The sequence below is a fragment of the Daphnia carinata genome, chromosome 2 (genome assembly GCF_022539665.2).
Source record: "Daphnia carinata strain CSIRO-1 chromosome 2, CSIRO_AGI_Dcar_HiC_V3, whole genome shotgun sequence".
NCBI classification, from domain to species: Eukaryota; Metazoa; Arthropoda; class Branchiopoda; order Diplostraca; family Daphniidae; genus Daphnia; species Daphnia carinata.
The window spans coordinates 3838638-3860024 of record NC_081332.1 but is presented as its reverse complement, the minus strand read 5'-3'; the positions used below and the strand labels follow the sequence as shown (position 1 = coordinate 3860024).

Sequence of the window (21387 nt, the reverse complement as noted above, 5' to 3'; positions counted from 1 at the left end):
GTTCGGTAGCACAATTTTTAACTTGTCTCAGGAAAGAGCCCAGAAATACAAAATGCAGCAAACTTGACGCATATTGGTGAAAGTAGAGCAGAGAGACCTGTACGTAGAAGATTGCAAAATTGGTAACTTCTAAATTGTTCAAATTTTTCGTATTTATTCCAAGTTTAACCGTGGTACTTTTACCATACAAATTCCAGTCACAATTAGAGATAAAGACCTTCTGGTGTGCCTTCTTTCTTGCGGTACAGAACATTTTCTTTCGATTTCTTAAAGTCCTCGTTGGTAACTTTCATCCTCCGCTCTCGCAATGCCATCAAACCGGCTTCGGTACAAATGGCTTTGATATCAGCACCCGACAAGTCGTCCTTGGACATGATCAAATCTTCCAAGTTGACATCTTCGGCTAACGTCATGCGACCAGTGTGGATCTGGAAGATGCGTCTCTTAGTTTTCTCATCGGGCAAGGGGAATTCTATTTTTCGGTCGATACGGCCAGGACGGATGAGAGCGGGATCCAGAGTTTCAATTCGGTTGGTTGCCATGACGACCTAAAGAAGTATTTATTTATTACGATTTTCTTTCCTTCAAGATGTTTTTCCATATTAAAATTTACCTTGACGTCACCTCGGGAATCGAAACCATCTAACTGGTTCAATAGCTCCAACATGGTACGCTGGATCTCGCGTTCACCACCAGAATTCGAGTCGTAACGTTTAGTACCGATGGCGTCAATTTCGTCGATGAAGACGATCGAAGGGGAGTGTTCTTCGGCAACTCGGAAGAGTTCTCGAACCAACTTGGGACCATCGCCCTAGAAACAAGACAAAGTTATGATTCTACGCTCTTTCACTAGTTGCAGTCAAACTTACGAGGTATTTTTGGATCAACTCAGAGCCGACAACTCGCAAGAAAGTAGCTGAAGTTTGGTTGGCAACTGCTTTAGCCAACAATGTCTTGCCGGTACCGGGGGCACCATAAAGAATGACTCCCTTGGGGGGCTTGATTCCCATTTCCTCATAATACTCCGGATGGGTCAGAGGTAGTTCAACAGATTCCTTAATTTCTTGGATCTGGGTGTCAAGTCCACCAATGTCCGCATACGTTTCTTGAGGAGCTTTCTCCAGCTTCATTACAGTTACCATAGGATCCGTGTCGTCACTGAGAACACCGACAATGGCATGGACTTTGTGGTTCAGTAACACTGAACAACCAGGCTCCAACTGAAATGAAAATGTATTCATTTTTCACTACCTTATGAGGGAAAAGATGCCATTTTACCTGGTCTTTGTCCACGAACGAGAGAATGCTGACGTAATGTTCGCTGCCAACTGACGTAGAGACGATAGCATGGGTATCGTCAATAATTTCTTCTAAGGTGCCCACAGACATGGGTGTTCCTCTCAGATCATCCACCTTAGACCTATTAAGCAAATCAGGTAATAAGTTACACCACACACCTGGCAAATATCTTGTATAACAAACCTCTCTTCTTCATTACGCTCCTCTTGGGGTTTGAGTCTCTCTTGATTACGAATGAACTCTTCCTCCATCAACAAGTAATCTTTTATTCTCTCCATTTTGAGCAACTTTAGGCGGCATCTTGTATGTGGGGTAACTTGAGGAAGCTTTGTTGCAGCTTCTGGTCCCTTGACCTTCTTCCTTTTCTTGCCAACTCGGGTTGGAATGGGAGGTTCATACTTCTTCTTTCTATCTTTGTCTTCTTTCTTGTCACCCCCAGCTCCACCTCCTCCGGCACCCGATTGGTTTTGACCCTGCAATTAATTCATAAGGATTCATCATCAAACATTTTCAATGAACCATTTTTTAATATAATTTGTTCTAATGGTAATGGATTCCATTGCTACTATGATGCATTGGAAATGGGTGCAAACAGGGAAAGCTATACAACCAGTTTCGCAACGATTCACAAACGTTATAGGCTTAACAACGTTACGCTTTAATTGGAAATGAAGAAGCTAGGTATCTAACCCGTCGGTGTTTTGCAAATATTCGAAAACGTCTAACGAAAACCACTTAGATTAATGAAATATTACAGAAAAAAGTTAGATGCCAATTATGGAATATTACTCACCATTCTTTTGCTTATTTACTCAATGACGCAATATTAATTTATTGCTTCTTTGCTGCTTCAATTACTAACGAGTGACAATAAAATTTTAAAAATTTTATTGAGTAGGAAAACCTTGTCGCTTTTCCTTCTCGGCAAAGTCCGCAGTGTCATGCAGGACTCTAATGCTAAACAGTATCTGAAAATCACAAGTAGAACTTTTTAATTTCTTTGTTTTACAAAAATTGTCTAGAAATGCCAAAAAAATAATGTAAAATGTGATTTTTTTCGCATAAAGAAATTTTTACCCCTTGTGCGTTTTGTTTCTTATAGTGCTCAATTTAAAGAAGTTAGGCACTCTCGCTGTTTGCGTTTTCCTGCGGTTTTTGTTTCTTCTTTGTTTTCAAATACGAGCACACTCGTCCTTTTTCATCGTTCTTTTCATTAGCCACAATACAACCGTAGATTGGTATTCATAGTTCGCAATTATGAATCCGATGTGTCTCTCAAAATGCAAGCAGCAAAAAGTATGTTGTTCCATTTTCGTGTAGCGAATTATCAGATTTTCTACAACTAAACGTGGACAGTCGTCTACTCATAAAGAAGCACGTTTTGGTTTCTTTGCCTCAAGTCCTCATTAACCGTTTTAGCCCTAACAAGTTTGATTAGTAAGGAAATTCATAACCATTTGGTAATAAAACCAGCAACATAGCTGTTGTTTCAGGTTATATTGTAGCTCTGTTTTGAAATCAAGGAATCTGTCACAGGTTCAACTATTATTTTGGAAAATTTACAGGTCAACACAATGCCACAAATGTTTCATATCAAATTTAAACATTCGTCTCCACAACAAGTGTAACATTGACAAGAAATGGGAACACTGAACCAATGATAGGTCTTTTCCAGCAGGCCATTCTGAAAAATTATATTGCACAAGTAAACAAATTTCATTTGTCCCTACAGTGCTTTCTTTACTACCTTATAACATTTCTTATACTTCAATTCACATCATAGAACCTGAACATCATCTAAGATGAAATTTGTCTCAATTGTACAATGGAAATCTATCTACCAGGTCTACTTCTAGTAGCTTTGCTTCTAAAAATTCTCAAGGTAATTAAAGAAATGGGGAACCAATAGTAATTAGCTTCAAGTTTAGCAGGACTTCCAGTTAATATGCATAGAAATGAGAAGCCCTCAATAGGTGTTAAAGATATGCAAAAAATTGCCAAGCAAGTTGCACAACTCATTCCCAAAGTAAACCGGTTCACGATTATCGATCTTCTCCCCGACTATGCTGTATTTCCTCGCTACCAACGTTTGCTATTAAAAACATAGTACGGACATAGTCACGAACATAGTCATGGAAGATTTTGATTTGCTAAGAAGTGCCGTTTGAATCTCAGCCTTTAACATCGTTTATCTTGTATCGCGTGTTGAACCCATAATATCTGACCACCTGGTGTAAAAGAGTAGTAGAATAGACGTGGGAGCTTACCACTTTGTTAGTACCTTACAGGGAAACATCATGAGGTTATGACAGACTGCGCAATCAAGCATAACGTAATTTTTAACGAAACCCAGTGAATGACTCCTCTCTATGGTTATCTCATTGTTCTATTGAGGTTAGTTGAAGTCCCTAACACGACAAAGTCTAGTCATGCTCTCTCCTAGGCAGTAATATTTCGATCTATTCAAACTTTTGAGAGTAATTTATTTTCCATCCTTGATGCCGTCTGTTTAGTCCTACCATTGATTTACTCCTTTGCAGACGAATGTAGGAAACAGCTCAAAGCATTTCAGTCCTGACAGTTAAACATTTTCCACAGAAAAGAATTCTGCACATATTTCTTGTTATTACTTATAATAACATCAAATCTTAGGATAACCAAACGACATAAAGTGACCTACGGTTTATAGAACAGCTTTCCCATTTCGTAAGGGCGTCGAAATGGGAGAGCGAGATATCAAAGAGTTCTTGTATGCCTTTTTGATGAAAAATTACAGAATTCCGCCAGTTTATGATGTCAAGTCCCTAGGTATCAAGAAATCTTACGTTTTTTTTCTAACTGTGAAGTTCAGTTTATTCTATGATCCTGTTTGGTGCTTTAGGAGATCAAAATGGCTATTACTGTGAATTACGTGTAAATGGTGAGTGTTCCAACTGTATTGATTTTGTTCAAACATCACTGTTTATTGTCGGTTTTTTAGGATTTCATTATGTTGCAACTGGAAGATCAACTTCAAAAAGGAATGCACAAGCCAATGCAGCCAACAGCTTTGTTGCTCATTTGGTTTACAAGGGAGCCATGAAAGCAGAAGAGATTCCCAATAGAAATGCCGCAAGCATAGTGAGACAAATGGGTCTACATTGTAGTTCAGGTAAAACATGCCATAGAACTATGCTGACAGATTTCTCCAATTTTCTAAAAATAGGTAATGACACTGCCACTACTGGAAGATTCGTCCATCAAACGGATGAATATTCGCAATTATGCAGAGAACCTGCTCCATCCAGCGTTGGAGGATACTCGGTTGAAAATGCCAAGGCTAAACTGCACCCGTTTCTGATGGAAAATAGAATTAAAGCAGATTATGTTTACGAATCATACGGCCCGGATCATCAAAAGTAAATTTGTGTATTTAACCCCCATTTTTGTCATTCAGTTTGATAGTAGGATAGATTTCGACACATTAATTTTAACCTAGACAATCATATTTAGAACTCTTAAAACATGATTGAATTTTTATTAAAACATGATTGAATTTTTTCACAGGAACTTCTTTGCCGAAATGAGTTTTATTTTTCGTGGTAGAGGTAAGATAATCAATAATTTTGTCCCGTATTCCGTTACATACTTAAAAAGAATGATTTTATGCTCTAGAGATATACGCACGAGAAAAAGGGTGGACAAAGGCTCTCGCCTCCAAATCGTGTGCCCTGTCGATTGTAAGACAGTTATATGAAATGAAATTCATCGGCCCGGCTGGAACTACTGTGAGTAGCAAAAAAGTGCAAGTGGAAACGAAACCTTTTCCCGTAATTCTTCGCGACGAATTGGAAAAAGAATTAAATAGAACAATAATGGAACATCGTTTGTTACCCAACATTGTGGTACGTATTTCTTTATTTAAATTATTGTAAATAGCTGCTAACTTTTAAATTTTAGAATGAAATATTTGCTTGCCCTCCTGTAAAGTAAGGAGGGCCTTCCAAAAATTGTACCACGGACGTAATGCCGGGTACGGTGATTTAATATGGTTTCAGCATCAATACTCTCACCAGACGATCCTTGAGTATTGAGCTCCCACTTGATAAGGACAATTAGTGTTCGTACCATACGAAGCCTTTATACTTTCAAATGTAAAAACAGCATTTGCGAATGTTTTGACATTTAATGAAGCAGCTTTAGTTTGTTTTGTGCTCCACTTTAGTTATAGTCCCTCTAAATGCGAGCAGCTATCGGACGGAACGGTGTTCATTTTTCCTTTTGAATTTATTTTTAGAGGAGAAATCCAATAGAACCACAAACTCTGTTGGATGAGCGACTTGCACCGAAAGCGATGCGCCTCGGGGATGAAGGCGATTCACGTTGTAGCTCAATTGACATTCCATGGTCTCCTCCCTCTGCCAACTGGAACACCTGGACCGCTAGTACTATTGAACGCGGATATTTTGCTACGGTATTTAAAGAGTTAATAAGTTTTATTGAACCAAATTAAACATTTTATTTTTAGACGTCAATGGATACGATAAGCAAAGACTTATGGCAAAGGCAAGAGCGTCGCATACAATCCGATGTCAGTCTTCAGAAGGCATTAGAAGAGCGTAAATCTTTACCAATCTACGCCTTCAAAAACGCTGTTATGGATGCCCTGTATAACCATTCGGTCGTCGTAATCCGTGGCAACACCGGTTCCGGCAAATCTACACAGGTAAGCCCCCATGGAAAACATTAGCTCCAATGGACTCTAACCTTTTCCTGTCTTCTTTTTACAGGTCTGTCAATATATTCTAGACGACTATTTACGATGGAAGGAGGGTGCACAGTGTTCTGTGATTGTGACACAACCTCGTAGAATCTCGGCAATATCCGTGGCTGAACGTGTCGCATCAGAACGACGTGAGGAGGTGGGCGAATCTGTTGGTTTCAGCGTTCGGTTTGAAAGTACGTTACCCCGTCCTTATGGTGCAATTCTTTTCTGCACGGTTGGGGTACTTCTCCGGAGATTAGAACGTGGCCTTCATGGTGTATCGCACGTAATTTATATGACTATTTAAAAGTCAATTAGAGAGATCGGACTTAATCTGTGAACCAATAAAACTTATTAGGTTATCGTTGATGAGGTACACGAGCGTGATACCAACACCGACTTCTTATTGATAATGCTGCGGGATTTGGTGAACCGGCATCCAGAACTTCGCGTCATTTTAATGTCAGCCACAATTGATACATCGCTCTTTAGCCGCTACTTTGGCAGGTGCCCAGTAGTCGACATTCCCGGTAGAGTTCACCCTGTTCAACTGTATTACTTGGAGGACTGCGTCGAAATGCTTCGCTTTCGGCCAAGACAGGAGGTTAAAAAGAACTACCAGCGTAAAGAAGAGGAAGAAGAGGAAAATATGAATTTGAAGGTGAAATCTGTTGTGCCCTTTATTTTAGATGAAACTAATAAGCTATCTTTTAGGTGATTGGAAAATATTCACCCGAAACTAAAAAAACTATGGCTCTATTGAATGAGAAAGAAATTTGTCTCGAATTGGTTGAAGAATTACTTATTCACATAAGGCAAATGAAAATTCCTGGGGCTGTTCTTATATTCCTTCCTGGGTGGAGTACCATTTTCGCATTGTTACGTCATTTGCAACAAAGCCGATATGCTAGTGATTATCTCCTACTGCCATTGCACTCGATGTTGCCGCGAGAAGATCAACGACGTGTCTTTCAACCTGCCCCCGAGCGGAGAATGAAAGTCATATTGGCCACCAACATTGCTGAATCTTCCATCACCATCGATGATGTAGTCTTCGTCATCGATTCTTGTCGCGCCAATGTCAAACATTTTACTTCGCACAACAATATGCACAATTATGCAACTGTCTGGGCAGCTCAAGACAATCTGGAGCAGAGACGTGGTCGAGCCGGCCGAGTCCGTCCAGGATATGCTTTTCGATTATGCAGCTATAGTCGTTTTCAACTTTTGGAAAAAAGTTTAAAGGCTGAAATCCTCCGCTCACCGCTTCATGAAACCGCACTAGCCATTAAACTTCTTCGTCTCGGCTCAATCGCTCATTTCTTAAGTAAAGCTTTAGAGCCACCTCCGATAGATGCAATTATAGAAGCTGAAGTTATGCTCAGGTATGATATATCAAATTTCAAAATGGAAAAGTAATTAAGGGCTCTTCTTTTTTTTTAGAGAGATGAAGTGCCTGAACGCACAAGAGGAATTAACTGCCCTTGGTAGGTTAGTGGCTCGAATTCCTGTAGAACCATCTCTCGCCAAAATGATTATCGTTGGAGCCCTTTTCGGCCACGGAGATGCAATGTGTGTTCTTGCTGCTAGTGAGTCCGTCAGTGCTGATGTTTTCTACCTCGGTCTTAACAAACGACTCAACAATACTCAGCGATCGTTTACCGGTAACCGTTGTTCTGATCATGTAGCCATGCTCGCTGCATTCTACGCCTACGATCAAGTACGGATCGAATCTGGTCCTCGCTCACTGCATGCCTTTTGTGAAGCCAAAGGCCTGTCCTACTCAACACTCCGCGCCTTGCACGATGCTCGCTGCCAACTTCGTGACATTTTACTCGGTTTCGGCTTCCCTAAATCATGTCTTACTCCAAAGGTATTCTTATATTTCTGGCAGTGTTCATTTACAACCACTCACGAAACATTTTGTTTTAAAGGCTTATAGGGTGAACGGCAATGATCCTGAATTAGATACGGTGATAGGCCTTATCGGAATCGGGCATTACCCCAACATATGCGTCCACAGAGAAAAACGAAAAGTACAAATGGCCGAGGCGCGCTTAGGACCTTCGCTGATCCATAAGTCTTCCGTCAACTGCATCGGCTCATCAGATGAAATTGAATTTCCGTTGCCATTTTTTGTTTTCAGCGAAAAAATACGTGCTGGAACAGTCGTTTGCAAGAACGTGACGTTAGTCACACCACTTCATTTGATTCTGTTTGGCGCTAAACGGGTTCAGATCATTCCAGAATCAGGAATGTGTTTAGTACGCCTTGATGGGTGGATTAATCTTCAGATAAATCCACAAACCGTAGCGAATATGTTGGTTTTGAAACCTGCTCTTGATGAAGTCATTGCCAGAATATCTGCTGATCCCGAATCCGTTCCCGATTTTATGCAGAGTCCACTTGTTAACATGATCTCCCGATTGTGTGAATTCCATGCCGCCGAATATCCTAGCTCGCCAGCCAGTCAGGTAAAATTGTTATTTCTAAAAAATTCACATTTGTAAATATCAACTTGTTATTAATAGTAAATTTTCAAAATTTTTAAATAGAATTACAAACGTCCATCAGACGAAGGATCCGACAGTGAGGTGAAATTTGGCCGCTTCGAGAACCGTGCTGCTTGCTACCGTCCTTCTCCTATAAGTCAAAATAACTCATCGCGTAGGAACGAATCGACATATTCTAAACCGAATGCACCTGGATACGCTGGTCAGCGGGGAGTAAATGGAAATTGGCGCGCAACTCCTGAGTATGTACGCAAGCAGGATAGTTTTTAAAAGCGCAAGAAGCGCAACAGATACGATTCTCAAAGGTCAACACCAAGAATGTGTGGGAGCCTTGCTGCCTAAAAGAATCATTTGACTTTGTGTTTACTTGATAACCTTGTGAAACAGATGTTTCTGTTGAAATTCATTTTTGGATCTCGGTAAACTAAGACAAAATCTAGTGTACGTTTCTTCAGTACCTCATATGATATTAATGCATCAATGAAATTCAGTAAGTTAAACAAGTTGCTGTGTACTAACTTTTGCAAAATCCTCTTACTCAAATACAACGACCAACTCAGATTGGTCAAAGAAAACAATGTTTGAATTTTTACCCATTTGGCGCCGTTGGATTGTTACATCACATCGCGGGCGCCAGATGGCTGTTCTTGGATGTTCATTTTGGCGCGCGTTACATCACATTTTTAGTTGCACACTTGCACGTGTTTTAGTTCCTGCCGAGCACATGTTTAGTGAATACCTACAAATCGTTCTGAGACGAATTGTAACCTAAATTTTGATCCTTTTGTTCTATGGCTTTTGTTTCTTGTTTCACCACGTGCCTAAAGTCATACAGCTTCCAGGTAAGCATAAACGTTTACGGTCTTTCATGTTACTATATATGCTACCTTTTCGTAAAAAAAAAACGCGAAAGATACGATCAGCCCAATAAAGTAAGCTGATGAGCTCGTGGACTTTAATTGCAAACGCGAAAGATTGTTCGTTACGGAAGGACTTAATTGTTTTCCATGTTGATTAATTTGTTTTGTACAGTTTTACAGATGACATGTACATAGGGCTTGACCTTTTTACACTTGCTTTCTTGCTTCTTAAGCTAAAATTGAGGAAAGGATTGTGACAAAGTTTCCACTGTATTTAAGAGCCAGGTAATCATTCTTTTCAAAACTTCTATTGTGTTATACAAACACTTCAAGTATTTCTCTAGTTTGTTAATAAATAAATGATGCTTGCCCAAGTTTACTTTTAATTAGATAATACTATTATCTGATACTTGAAATCAGGCACCAACTTGCAAACATGTTCTATAGTAATTGCTTTTCACCTTGTTATTCTTGTTCCTTGGTTTACATTTTCACTGTCAATTCTTTTGCTTTATAGTATGTTCAGTGGATTTAGCCAGTAAAGGGATGTTGAAGCCATTGACATTGACGATTCCACAAAGATTCCTCTATAAACAGAAACCCAAATTGGAAATGGCGGAGACTGAAAATTTTCTGACATCATCTTGAGGTACTTTTTTCTTGTAAGGGGTCTCTGACAAATTTTGTAACCAACATCTATTAGACGTACAAACAACCTGTTTAAGATGCCTGAATCCTAGTCAACTTGGGGACACAGAAAAATTATTTCTTTTAAAGTAGTTCACATCTCCTCTTCGTTATACTGCAAAGATGCAAATCTGCAGTATGTTAGTGGAATGACATATAGCTGTAAGAGGGTTATCTCGCTTGCTTAAGGGGGGAAAGCCCTCCCAAAAATTAACAATAGTTTTTGGGTCAATGATATGCACCTAAAAATATGTTTCTACTCTCCCGACGAAGACGTTCGCCTTTTCCAGATAAAGGGCACAACGTTGATATGTGAAATTGAATTGTATTCATATGTTTAAGAGCTAGGTGTATTACGAAATGATTTGACGTTCTAAGCTTTATTACCTTCTCTTTAATTAACTAAAACCTTGCAAGAGCCATAAAATGCATATTTTACTACGTGAAATAATATTTGCGAGTTACATTCATTTTCATAGCTCAAATCTTACTAATGTTTCTTTAGTGATACACAATAACATTTAATAATTAATTACATTACGTTGTTTTTCTTCGTCCGCAGGTTCTATGAAGAGTTTCTACCATGTAAACGTAGTTTAACAATTCCGACGGTTGGTCATCAGCAACTTAGTTTCGTCCAGGGCATTTCTCTTCACTACATCCAACGCCAAATCTACTGTCTCTCTGGATGGATTTGGATCACGAGTGTGAACCCAAAGTGTATCTGAAAATGGTATGATACAATTTCTAATCAATTAACTTTTCTTCCAGCAGAAAACCACTACTGTAATCCTTCTTACAAAGATGCATTGGCCCTGCGCCAACACAACTCCAAGAAACAGAGTATGAATTGTAGTCGGTCCCTAAAATCATCAACGTTTCGTCCCCGTAGGAAGCTAGCGATTTAAAAAGTTTTACAATCGTAGACATTTTAAACTTCATTCTTTATAGATCATAATTACCATTTCCAAGGAAGTTGACTACAAACTCGCCCTTCGAAGGATTAGGATGACGTGCTTTTCCGTTTAGTACGATATTTCTCCTGGTCCTTACACCGTGAAAACAGAATGCGTTGTTAGTTATCCAATTTGCTGCTTTCATTTTCTAAATATCTTAATCAAATGATTGACTTAAAATTAATCCAATTCAGGCTTACAGTCTTTGTAATCCCCTGTTTTGGACGACCAGTTTTCCATCCGTTTCGTTGAACGTGACAGTCGCACAGCTTTGTGCCATGCTGTTTTGAAACCTGGAAATGGTTTTTCTATTTTCGTACCATTTCCCAGTGTACTTTGGTCAAATGAGGTAATCCGTTTAAGTTAGTTAAAGAAAAAAAAGAAAATTTGCACTAATATTAACTTCCTGCCATGGGCTGCGGGACTTACCTCACTTAGTTTGAAATCAGGGACAGCTTTTACATCCGGACAATTACCACGTTCAAACAACTGCGCCTGTATAAATGTATGGTAGCACGCGGCGGTGAACAGAAGCCAAATAGGGAAGTAATTAACCATTTCGTCACTAAATAAGTTTTAAAAAACGTTAATCGAAAATTTAAATTTTCTGCGGTGTCTGTCTCTGCAGAAATTCCGTCGTCGACTGACCGTTACACCGTTCATACCTTTTATGAAGTAGGATTCTTTCATATTGGGGTTATTTCTTATTTCAATATGAATGACTTTTTTTCCTGTGACGTTGCTTGCTTAGAGAAAAAGAGAAGATGTTTTAAGGTTGAGTAGAAACAACCGTTAATCACCAACATATATGGGAACGGCAATACCGGTTTTCTATCTTCAGATGATTCTGGCAATTGGGTTCTACATGTTTTGCATTTTTATCATTCAAGAGGAATCTATGTCGGTCATTCAAGATGTGCCAAATCAGATGGCTGCGTTTTGACCGACAATTTCAAACATACGCTAGGAGAGGCTTTGAGTCCCTAAAGTAATTCTTCCTCATCTCTTAATATTCGAAACGGCCGCATTTTCTTATGTTGCCTACTTTCTTAGCCTTTATTTTGAAAGTTGGCTAATCACTAAACAAACATGAGCTCACGGTGTTAAACTTATGCAAACAACTAAGTTAAACTTAATTTTATTACTGACGGTGTTTTCTTTTTTTTAGGTCAGGAACGCATTAGCTACTACGGATATGGAATGTACGTTTTAAAGGAATTAAGGCTATATTCCAAGTAAAAATTTCATTATTATTATATTCATTATTATATTGAAAATTTCATTTTGGTGCAAATGTAGGTGTGCATTCTCTAGAAATGGAAATCGATATGGTATTCGATTACTGTTCTATTTAAGGCTCACAGCAGACAATCGCCCAGCAACGATTGGTTCGTGGTCTGCGACGATTGGTTCGTGTTTCCCTGAATGAGTGTTTCCGCGACAACTGCCTGTTATGAAAGCATAATGAAAGGCGTGGAAGCGACAGAGTAAGGTAGGAATCTTTCGCAATCATTTATATTTAATCTTCTGTGTCTTCTTTCCGATTCTCTAGCACTCGCGTTCTAAGCGCTCCATTGTGGTATAAGGCAAATGTTTAGTTACGATTTCAATCAAATCCCCTTGTTCCCACCCTAGTTTATTTTTCACGCCTCTGCTCGTGTTGGCACGACGCTGACTATTTTTCGAATTTCGTATTTTCGTACACGATCGAACAGTTTCATTTACCATGTACAATTTCGGAGTATAATTGGGCTTTGTAGGGAAATGCGGTTGTTCAGGAGTTGTGTGATGACGCTTTTCAATCGGTCTTTCAATCTCTTCCAAGTGTCTTCAAAATTCATTTAAGAAAACACAAATAAAGGAGCCTCCAGATAACCCTAGCACCCGTTAATTGACCCCCACATTTATCCCTATATGCACTTAACGATTTCCCGAATAACCTGCCTTTCACTGATGAAACTTGTTACCATCAAACAACCGTTAACTGACCACTGCGTCATCTATACCCGTATTTTATGTATTAACTGATTGGGTTTTTACACTTATGTTATAGTTACATAGGTGCAGAAAATCTTCATTAAAGGGGTGGCTTAGTAGTTAACACAGGATTTTAAAAAAATAACGTTAAACAAGGTACATTTGAACTTTCAAAATTAACATTTTGCATCATACAATTTCCTCCAGGAATATAAAAGAACTTTTCCAGAATGACCATTTAAATACCCTTGGGTTAAAAAAAAATAATAATAAAACGTTTTCTTTTACCAATTTGAACACCCCATCCCACCAAGATTGTACCAAATGAGTTTCAGTTGCACGGCTAGCAGTCCTGTTGATTCGTCAACCGCAATTTACTTTGATCGATCCCATTTTTCCTAAGTACCGTCAATGCAGCGTTCACTGTAGCGTTTGAGGGATGCTGCTCGCGAGTTAGGATCCACACAATTCCTGTATCAATAATAGATATTCGTATTTTGTGAGCTGGCCTTAAATAATTAAGCTGTTTACGTGTATTGATGGGCTCAATTCCAAAGTGCATGCAGCTCCATACAACAGAATACGAAGTGTAATCCGTGTCCAGCACCCAATAATTCGCGTTCCCTTGTGTAGCTTTGCAGAAAGAAAAAATTATATTGCCATTTAGAAAGTTAGTTGCGAGATACTGCATTTGCTAAAAATATTTACGATCGCCGAAAAATGACACGCTTAGTTTGCCGTTGGGAGGCTGTACGTGGCGTAGAGTACCTGACGTCGTCGATCTCGTTCTCGTTCTAAAAGTTTGTTACCGAAATTTCATGAGTTATTTGTAACTTAATCGAAGACGGTATAAAATTATTTACTGACATTTTTTTAATTCCGACATTTTTCATGGTTATCTTTGCTCCATTTTTTACGTATTCGGCTGTTATACATTCCAATCCAGACTGGGAAAATGGGAAATAGCTGCGGTTGCTGTACCATTTACCCAAATACTTCCGAATTTGGTGTTTAGATGTTTCGGGAATCAAAAGAAAAAGAAGAGTTGCACGTGTGTGTCTTATCCATGGTTAAATCTACACTTTTCTTTTCTTTTATTTTCAAATTTGAAACTTTAAAGCTTTGGAAAATCTAATAATATCCTTGAAATGGTGCTAGACGGGATGGTTGCGCGATAAGCCACATTTCCAAACTTGGCACGTTATTGAGTGAAAATATGATTCATAGTGTTACGTAATTTACGTATTTGGATTTAATGCTTTTATCTTGATGGACGAATAAGGAAGACAAAAAAATCGGGGGAATCGTACCTGATCGATTTTGAAGTCGGAGACGACGTTGAGATTGGGACAAGAACCCAGTGCGTAAACTTGTCCATGCGCCACCGGTCGATAGCAAGACATCATTATCAATAAAGAACAAAAAAATTTCAAATGGTTTAACATTGTCGGGATCGAGAAAGAGATTGTAATAGCTTCTTCACTGCTTCCTTCGATGAAAGCGACTGGTCTTTATTTCTGGTTATGTTTATAACGCTTAGACCGTACCAGAGCTTATAAAGCTAACTATTCAGGTTTTCCGAATCGAAACAAAACAAGTACTTAATTTCAAAGTCAAACTACCGTTAAACAAAAAGGGCACGTGCGGCATATGTTGAACGACAGGTATAGGGTTCACGTTTCCTCGTAAACCGTGAAGCTTGTCTCTCACCTGCAGTAGCATTTGTTTATTATCTTTTTTTTTTTCAGCGAAAAAGGAAATTAGTCTTTGGTGTGAAGAACAAATTTATGCTTGCCCGAGTAAGCATTTGATGTCGGCCAGGCGTTAACTTACAAGTTATTCCATATCTCGAAAAAAGAAAAGATGCTTGTGAGCTGCCCAGTCATCGCTGATTTTCCCATTTTCGGAAGTATTCTTGTTTGTAACTGTTCAGGTAAAATCATACAATTCATAGTGGCATTTGTTTCTTGGTATTAACATATATTTTATCTACGCTTAGCATTTTAATTACCTTGTTCGTTCCAGTAGGATAACTATGGTAAACAGATTAAGTCTGATATTCGGAACCATAAAGCAGGTGAGAAATAAAATAAAACGATAGTGATAATAGAGGTGGTTTTTAAATTACTTTGTTAGATTAGGTGAAACCCTCGGGCTTTTTCAGTTGACAAATGCAGTTGAACGTTAGGTTGTCGCGTTTGAACTCCTTCCACTTTTCATCCGGTGGATCCATCAAGGTTGCGCCCCATATACGGTTTGAAATGGCGTCAACCTGTTGACAAGAACTTCCAGTTCATTTCAAAAAAACTTTCCACTGCAGATTTGGTCAACAGAAAACTTTATTTTTGCTTGGTAAAGCATAAAAGACATTTGTTTGATATTTTTTTCCTTGTTTCACAGTCAAAGGCGATTTTTTCTTCTTTTCATTCAGTGGAACGGATAACGGTTGCATTTATATTTGTAACCTTTGGAAACACACCATATTATACAGCGCCTTCATCACGAAAACCGGGGATGCGTAAATTCACTTGCATTTCCGCACCGTGGGCATTTCTTGCATTGATGGATAGCGAATATAATATTAGATCTGGCCAACTGAGGTAAGCAATAAGACTTATTTTTTTCCGCTTTTGCAAGTGTAAATTAGTACCATGCACATCATTTTTCGATTGGGACCACCCTACATTTTGTAATCTACTCTTCCAGATTTCGATACGTTTTTCCTCGCCAAAATAGCTTAATAATTTTTAGCCCTGAAGCCATAAATTGCTTCAAACTTTTAATCAGTGTCATTATTTTCCCTTTCTTCTTTAATTTTTCAGACATGGGTGCCTGTTACCAGTATAAAAGCTGAAGCGCTTTTACATCCACTCTTTTCTTGGTCAGTTGAAGATGCCTTTGACTGTAATTTAGCGTGTACCGGGCACAACGTGGTAAAGGTTATCCACACCCAACCGATTGACGAACCATAAAGCAACTTTGCGTCCTACGCTGCTGACGTGGATTGGGCGTCTAGTCTTTCGGACGGGTTACCAAACGTACTACCCAACGCTCGCCTGCAGCCACGAAACGTTGTCGGATTATAGTGGCTTTGAAGAAGTCGACCATGGGATTTATCCGCTTGTTGAACAAATAGACCACTGTAATGTTTCAATGGCTCAACAAAATATTTGCAATTTCATGGCTGTTACAAGTGACGAAGATTTCCTTAAATGGTGCTTGCAAGGGCTTTTTTTGTAGGGCCTAAATGTTTCGATTGTTTTTTTAGAACTGGGAGGTGTAGCGCTAAGAAAATCTTGGCGAATCTGGTGGTATACAAAGTGGCTACACCGGTCGATTTGCTCATAAAGACAAAACTATTTAGCTTCCTTCGTGATCTTTTAATGTGCTACAATAATGACTGCTTCTAACTAAAAATCATTTCGTGGTTATTCCTGTAATCAATCACTTCATATTCTATCATAACCGAGTGAAAGACATTGCTAGAGAGCAAAATGCGATTCAACAGCGTTGCCACTAGCAGATCGGGCACGATTTTGGCTTTTTTTTTAAAAGGACAAACCGATTTTTTTCAAACAGATTGCGGTTTTACGGTTTGCATTCAACAAAAAAGCAGTAACAGATTTTGTCGCTAGATGGCGGGAAGATCGACCAATTTTCGATCGCGATGCCTTCAAGTGTGATCGGAAATTTGATTCATAACAAGTTGCTGACCGCCATTACGCTTACAACAATTAGTGATAATTACTTGATTTGGAATTTCAGCAAAATTTCAAAGAAAAATATTTAATGGCGGTTCAAACCGGTTTTGCCCAGTTGCAAACCGAAAACCAAACCGCAGTCAAAAATGGCCAAACCGAACCGACGGTTTGACGATTTTTAAATGAAAAACCGCGGTTTGCACCGATCAAAGACGATCGGGGCCGAGCCCTAGTCAGAAGCATGGTGTACAAGGAGAGTTGTCCCATCTTCCTAGTACACCATGCCAGAGGTAGTAACGGGAGTACACTTTGCACGGAATAGCTTGAGCTGTGCATATTAAGCTCCCCAGATGGCATTGGGAAACACCCCAATTTACCAGGGCACTCTGGCGGGTCGATAGGTCAAATAGAGCGTGCTTGTGATTTGTAATGCTTCTTCAGTTTAACGTGCGTAGCTCAAGTTATTGCAGAGGGTACTCCGCCTCATGCTAGGTGTATGGCAATCCGTTTTACCCCTCCCCCCAAAAAAAATATATTTTTTTTTTTTCTGTTTTACTGCTATCACCATCTAGCGGTCACTTTTAGTTAATTCTCAACATACACACACCTAGTATTTCTACTGCATCGCGCTAGCATTGCGTCAAATATTCGGTGTGTTTCAAAAACGTTTACCTTAATAAAAAAATAGCAATTTTCCCGGAATCAGCATTCAATTTTGAATATATCCTGTGAAATTCAACCAATTCCGATGAGTGTCAGTTCGTACCGAAAATTTTTTAAAGCCCGACCGAGAAAAATCGGGCTTATCTAGTCGGGCTCAAAAATTTTTTCGGTCAGTGTATGTAGAGAAGTAACTAGAAATGTGACCAGTAGATGTCGATAGCAGTAAAGCAGAAAAAAGGCCAATATTTTTTATTTTTATTTTGGGTAAAACGGATTGCCATAGTGGTTGACCAAACATTTACTGGGTAAGACACAGTTATATGGCAATCCGTTTTACACAAAAAAAAAAAAATTTCGCCAAAAAAAAAAAAAAATCACACTTTTTTCATTTTTTTCCGACACGTAGCCATCTACCGCTCAGACTCGTTATGACTGGCGTAGGCAATTTCAGTCCATTGGATTCCATTCGCAGTTAGTTCAGTAGCGTGGATGGAGAATAACGCGTGGCTGGAGGAACAATTGAAAAATGGATAAGATAATAAAACAAAAAAATGGTAAGTATAAACATTATTATATTGGTTTTCAATTATTAATTATTGTTTATTAGATCAAATTATGAAGCTGCAGGCCCAGTTATTGGAACAACACAAAATATTAGATAACAACAAAGCTAAGGATCGTAGGCCTAATACGTAATGATTCTATTTATTTGCTTTTATTCATTCGTGTTTTGTAGCTCAAATTTTGAGTCTACAAGCTCAGCTAGGGTAAAAGAACAAATTGGAACGAAACAGTTTCCAAACAGTGAAGGAGGTTTTTCAAAACTCATCCCTAACTGAACGTGAGGATGAGTTGGCATTAGGTGAACACAGCCAGGTACCTAAACTTTTCAAATAAGAATTCAAAATAAGTATAGAATTTTAAAAAACAATTATTTATTGTTTAGTTATTCAGTCCACTACCTGACAGTGTGTTAAAGTTAAATTCTGTTAGTGCTGCACTAAAAGAATTGTTAGTAATAAGCCCATGCAGTGAAGGAACTGAACAATTGTGGGACTGTATTTGGGCTGAAAATGGGTGTGGTACAGAAACCCAGAAATGGCACAAGTTCAACATGAAACATGGATTAGGTACTTTTCGGTTTTTTGTCTATCGAAAAAGTATTTTTAATGCTATTATTTTGCATTCACAGAATTTTAGCAGGGGATCAAGTCAAGTCTGGAAGTGTTACAGGATGGAAGAGTCAGCCTACAGTTGAAAAAAACACTGAGAGTGCATTACCATTAAGGTATGAGGTAAAGTAATAGGGTATGCACATTGTCTAATGAGAAGTACCATCTTGTGTGAATGAATCCTGTATAACAGCAATCCTTTATAGTTCTGTCACAGCTAGAAGCCTCAAATAATTCTGCTTCCCTTGCTAAAGAACAACTTGTCCTTTACGCTCAGTGTTGGTGAAGCTGGGTACTTAAATGGCCCTAAAGATGTTTCACTTCACTGGCATTGCAGCGATGAACATCATACATAGACTCTTTAGGTATGAAAGGAATTTTCTTGAAAATTTTTTGAATTTATGATAAAGCTTTTCTCCTCCTTTTTGCCAACCATGTCTAATCTACAAAAAAAAAATTATCCAATAGGAAAGGATTTTCAGCATACTGGGAACACAACTATCAACAATGCAACATTCTAGGGGTTTTATTTTATCATTCAAGAGCCTTATACAATGATTTTCATCTGCAATTTGTATGGCCTTTCCCAAGCTTCTGCCAGAAGTTGAATCTATAAGTCATGTAAGTCACATGAGCAACAATTGAGATGCTTAATGGTGTTGTTTTTCCTTTCTCGGCATAGGTTAATAGTAACATTGGATCTGAAAAGATTCTTGGTTGGGGCAAGACACTGAATAAATTGTAATGATTGAATGGATGACATGACATTTCTATACTTCATTTGGATTCCCGAGACGGTATTTTATATTTAAAAAATTGAAGTGCATATCTGGGCTCCCTTCCTTTCCGTAGCCCCGTTTCCCCTTGACTCGTAATAAGCCCGTAGGGGGTCATGCCCCTACTGTACGGTATATATAAAAACAACATATACCGAGGTTTGGAGGGCTCTGGCCGGAAAGGGGACGTGGATGTCCGCTTAGTCCGATGATGTGTTCACGGAGGGCTCTGTGGCTACCCACAAATCCGAACTAAAGGTTAATCGCTCCTGTAAAAATGTTCCAAATCTTCAGCTCTTCTTCCGGCTTCTCTTAGCCAATCACCGGGTAATCTCCCCGGTGGGTCAACAAGGCAGTGTCTCCCCCTGCCTGGGTTGACGGCAACTTTTGAAAGGGCTATTTTGCCTTTTTAAAGTTGCAAAAATAATTGTAATGTGCAGAGAATTGTCAATAAATTTTTTTTTTCATAAAATATTTTTTGCAAAATTTGTCTCTTTCATTGTCTGTGTTCGCTTTGTTCACACATTACAATTACCATTTTTTTTTTATTTAGCTTGCTCAATTCATCTTTATTGTTTTTGACACCGTTGTATCGTTTATCTGTAAGTATTCAATTATTATTATTACACTTTTTGAATTCTTGAACTTAGACAAGGAACAACGTGTAATACCTGGATATTTTCTGAAGTAATTTTGTAATTATATATTGTTTTACTGGCATGGGAATCGATCCCCAGACATTCAGCGTGCAACGCCGATGCTCTAACATTAAGCCACGAGATATATTTAAGATCTTCTTATCGCATATAATATGTTATCGTCTAGGATGTTTATGCAGTCTTTCACAACTATATGTTTATCTTTCTATTGCTTACGTAAGGTCCATAGCTCTGTGGTAGAGCATTCAGCTGCGATAACTGTTACCCTGGGTTCAAACCTTACTAGATGTATAAAGATCTACATCTAAATGAAGAAAAGAATATTTCATTAATGCATTTCAGTTTTATTCAAAGTGTAAATGCAAGTCCGCAAGTGACTAGAAAAAAGCCAACTTGACATCATATGATTCATGGCTCATTGGTAGAGCATCGGCGCGGTATGCCAAACATCCAGCGTTCGATCCCTGGATAATAATTAAATGCTTACAGATAAAGGATAAACCAATGGAAACAATGCTTACCAACAAAGCTGGCATAAAACAATATAGGTCAATTGAGCAAGCTAAATAAAAAAAAAGGCGATATATGTAATGTGTGAACACAGCGAACACAGATAATGAAAGAGACAAATTTTGCAAAAAATTTTTTATTAAAAAAAATTTATTGACAATTCTCTGCACATTACAATTACTTTTGCAACTTTAAAAAGGCACAATAGCCCTTTCAAAAGTTGCCGTCAACCCAGGCAGGGGGAGACACTGCCTTGTTGACCCACCGGGGAGATTACCCGGTGATTGGCTAAGAGAAGCCGGAAGAAGAGCTGAAGATTTGGAACATTTTTACAGGAGCGATTAACCTTTAGTTCGGATTTGTGGGTAGCCACAGAGCCCTCCGTGAACACATCATCGGACTAAGCGGACATCCACGTCCCCTTTCCGGCCAGAGCCCTCCAAACCTCGGTATATGTTGTTTTTATATATACCGTACAGTAGGGGCATGACCCCCTACGGGCTTATTACGAGTCAAGGGGAAACGGGGCTACGGAAAGGAAGGGAGCCCAGATATGCACTTCAATTTTTTAAATATAAAATACCGTCTCGGGAATCCGAATGAAGTATAGAAATGTCATGTCATCCATTCAATCATTACAATTTATTCAGTGTCTTGCCCCAACCAAGAATCTTTTCAGATCCAATGTTACTATTAACCTATGCCGAGAAAGGAAAAACAACACCATTAAGCATCTCAATTGTTGCTCATGTGACTTACATGACTTATAGATTCAACTTCTGGCAGAAGCTTGGGAAAGGCCATACAAATTGCAGATGAAAATCATTGTATAAGGCTCTTGAATGATAAAATAGCACCCCTAGAATGTTG

The 21387-nt window shown here is 38.8% G+C and overlaps 4 protein-coding genes, 2 long non-coding RNA genes and 1 other non-coding gene across 8 annotated transcripts; 3 read left to right on the top strand and 4 right to left on the bottom strand.

The window, feature by feature from the left end:
- Positions 1-137: 137 nt before the first annotated feature.
- Positions 138-2244, bottom strand: LOC130686749 (26S proteasome regulatory subunit 4). Its single transcript, XM_057509907.2, has 6 exons — positions 2093-2244; positions 1483-1772; positions 1279-1420; positions 870-1220; positions 614-811; positions 138-548 (listed from the first exon to the last, which is right to left on the bottom strand). The coding sequence occupies exons 1-6, from the start codon at positions 2093-2095 to the stop codon at positions 204-206; spliced, it is 1329 nt and encodes a 442-aa protein (XP_057365890.1). The 5' UTR covers positions 2096-2244; the 3' UTR covers positions 138-203.
- Positions 2245-2873: 629 nt separating this feature from the next.
- Positions 2874-9134, top strand: LOC130687137 (dosage compensation regulator-like). 2 transcript variants are annotated; one of them, XM_057510288.2, is made up of 16 exons: positions 2874-3004; positions 3083-3181; positions 3952-4107; positions 4181-4219; positions 4280-4450; positions 4505-4697; positions 4846-4886; positions 4954-5183; positions 5576-5752; positions 5807-6004; positions 6069-6329; positions 6402-6704; positions 6758-7428; positions 7487-7916; positions 7978-8517; positions 8599-9134. In XM_057510288.2, exons 3-16 carry the CDS (start codon positions 4020-4022, stop codon positions 8824-8826), a joined length of 3570 nt encoding a protein of 1189 aa, XP_057366271.1. In that variant the 5' UTR covers positions 2874-3004; positions 3083-3181; positions 3952-4019; the 3' UTR covers positions 8827-9134. The 2 variants fall into 2 exon arrangements, with proteins under 2 accessions (XP_057366271.1, XP_057366272.1); XM_057510289.2 differs by lacking the exons at positions 2874-3004; positions 3083-3181 and having other exon boundaries at positions 3836-4107.
- LOC130687156 (U4atac minor spliceosomal RNA) lies at positions 5278-5394 on the bottom strand. Its single transcript, XR_009000066.1, has one exon. It is a non-coding gene; the product is annotated as a U4atac minor spliceosomal RNA (small nuclear RNA).
- A 148-nt stretch (positions 9135-9282) lies between the features above and the next one.
- LOC130686537 (uncharacterized) lies at positions 9283-10039 on the top strand. Its single transcript, XR_008999922.1, has 3 exons — positions 9283-9398; positions 9589-9701; positions 9934-10039. It is a non-coding gene; the product is annotated as an uncharacterized LOC130686537 (long non-coding RNA).
- Positions 10040-10628: 589 nt separating this feature from the next.
- LOC130687064 (apolipoprotein D-like) lies at positions 10629-11712 on the bottom strand. Its single transcript, XM_057510229.2, has 5 exons — positions 11489-11712; positions 11260-11393; positions 11066-11151; positions 10904-10999; positions 10629-10827 (listed from the first exon to the last, which is right to left on the bottom strand). Exons 1-5 carry the CDS (start codon positions 11615-11617, stop codon positions 10700-10702), a joined length of 573 nt encoding a protein of 190 aa, XP_057366212.1. The 5' UTR covers positions 11618-11712; the 3' UTR covers positions 10629-10699.
- A 1594-nt stretch (positions 11713-13306) lies between these two features.
- On the bottom strand, positions 13307-14532 carry LOC130687148 (lazarillo protein-like). The gene is made up of 5 exons (XM_057510297.2): positions 14347-14532; positions 13904-14031; positions 13745-13830; positions 13568-13669; positions 13307-13507 (listed from the first exon to the last, which is right to left on the bottom strand). Exons 1-5 carry the CDS (start codon positions 14479-14481, stop codon positions 13380-13382), a joined length of 579 nt encoding a protein of 192 aa, XP_057366280.1. The 5' UTR covers positions 14482-14532; the 3' UTR covers positions 13307-13379.
- A 3348-nt stretch (positions 14533-17880) lies between these two features.
- On the top strand, positions 17881-19290 carry LOC130687152 (uncharacterized). The gene is made up of 4 exons (XR_009420538.1): positions 17881-17954; positions 18008-18276; positions 18347-18530; positions 18593-19290. It is a non-coding gene; the product is annotated as an uncharacterized LOC130687152 (long non-coding RNA).
- The last annotated feature ends 2097 nt before the right edge of the window (positions 19291-21387 follow it).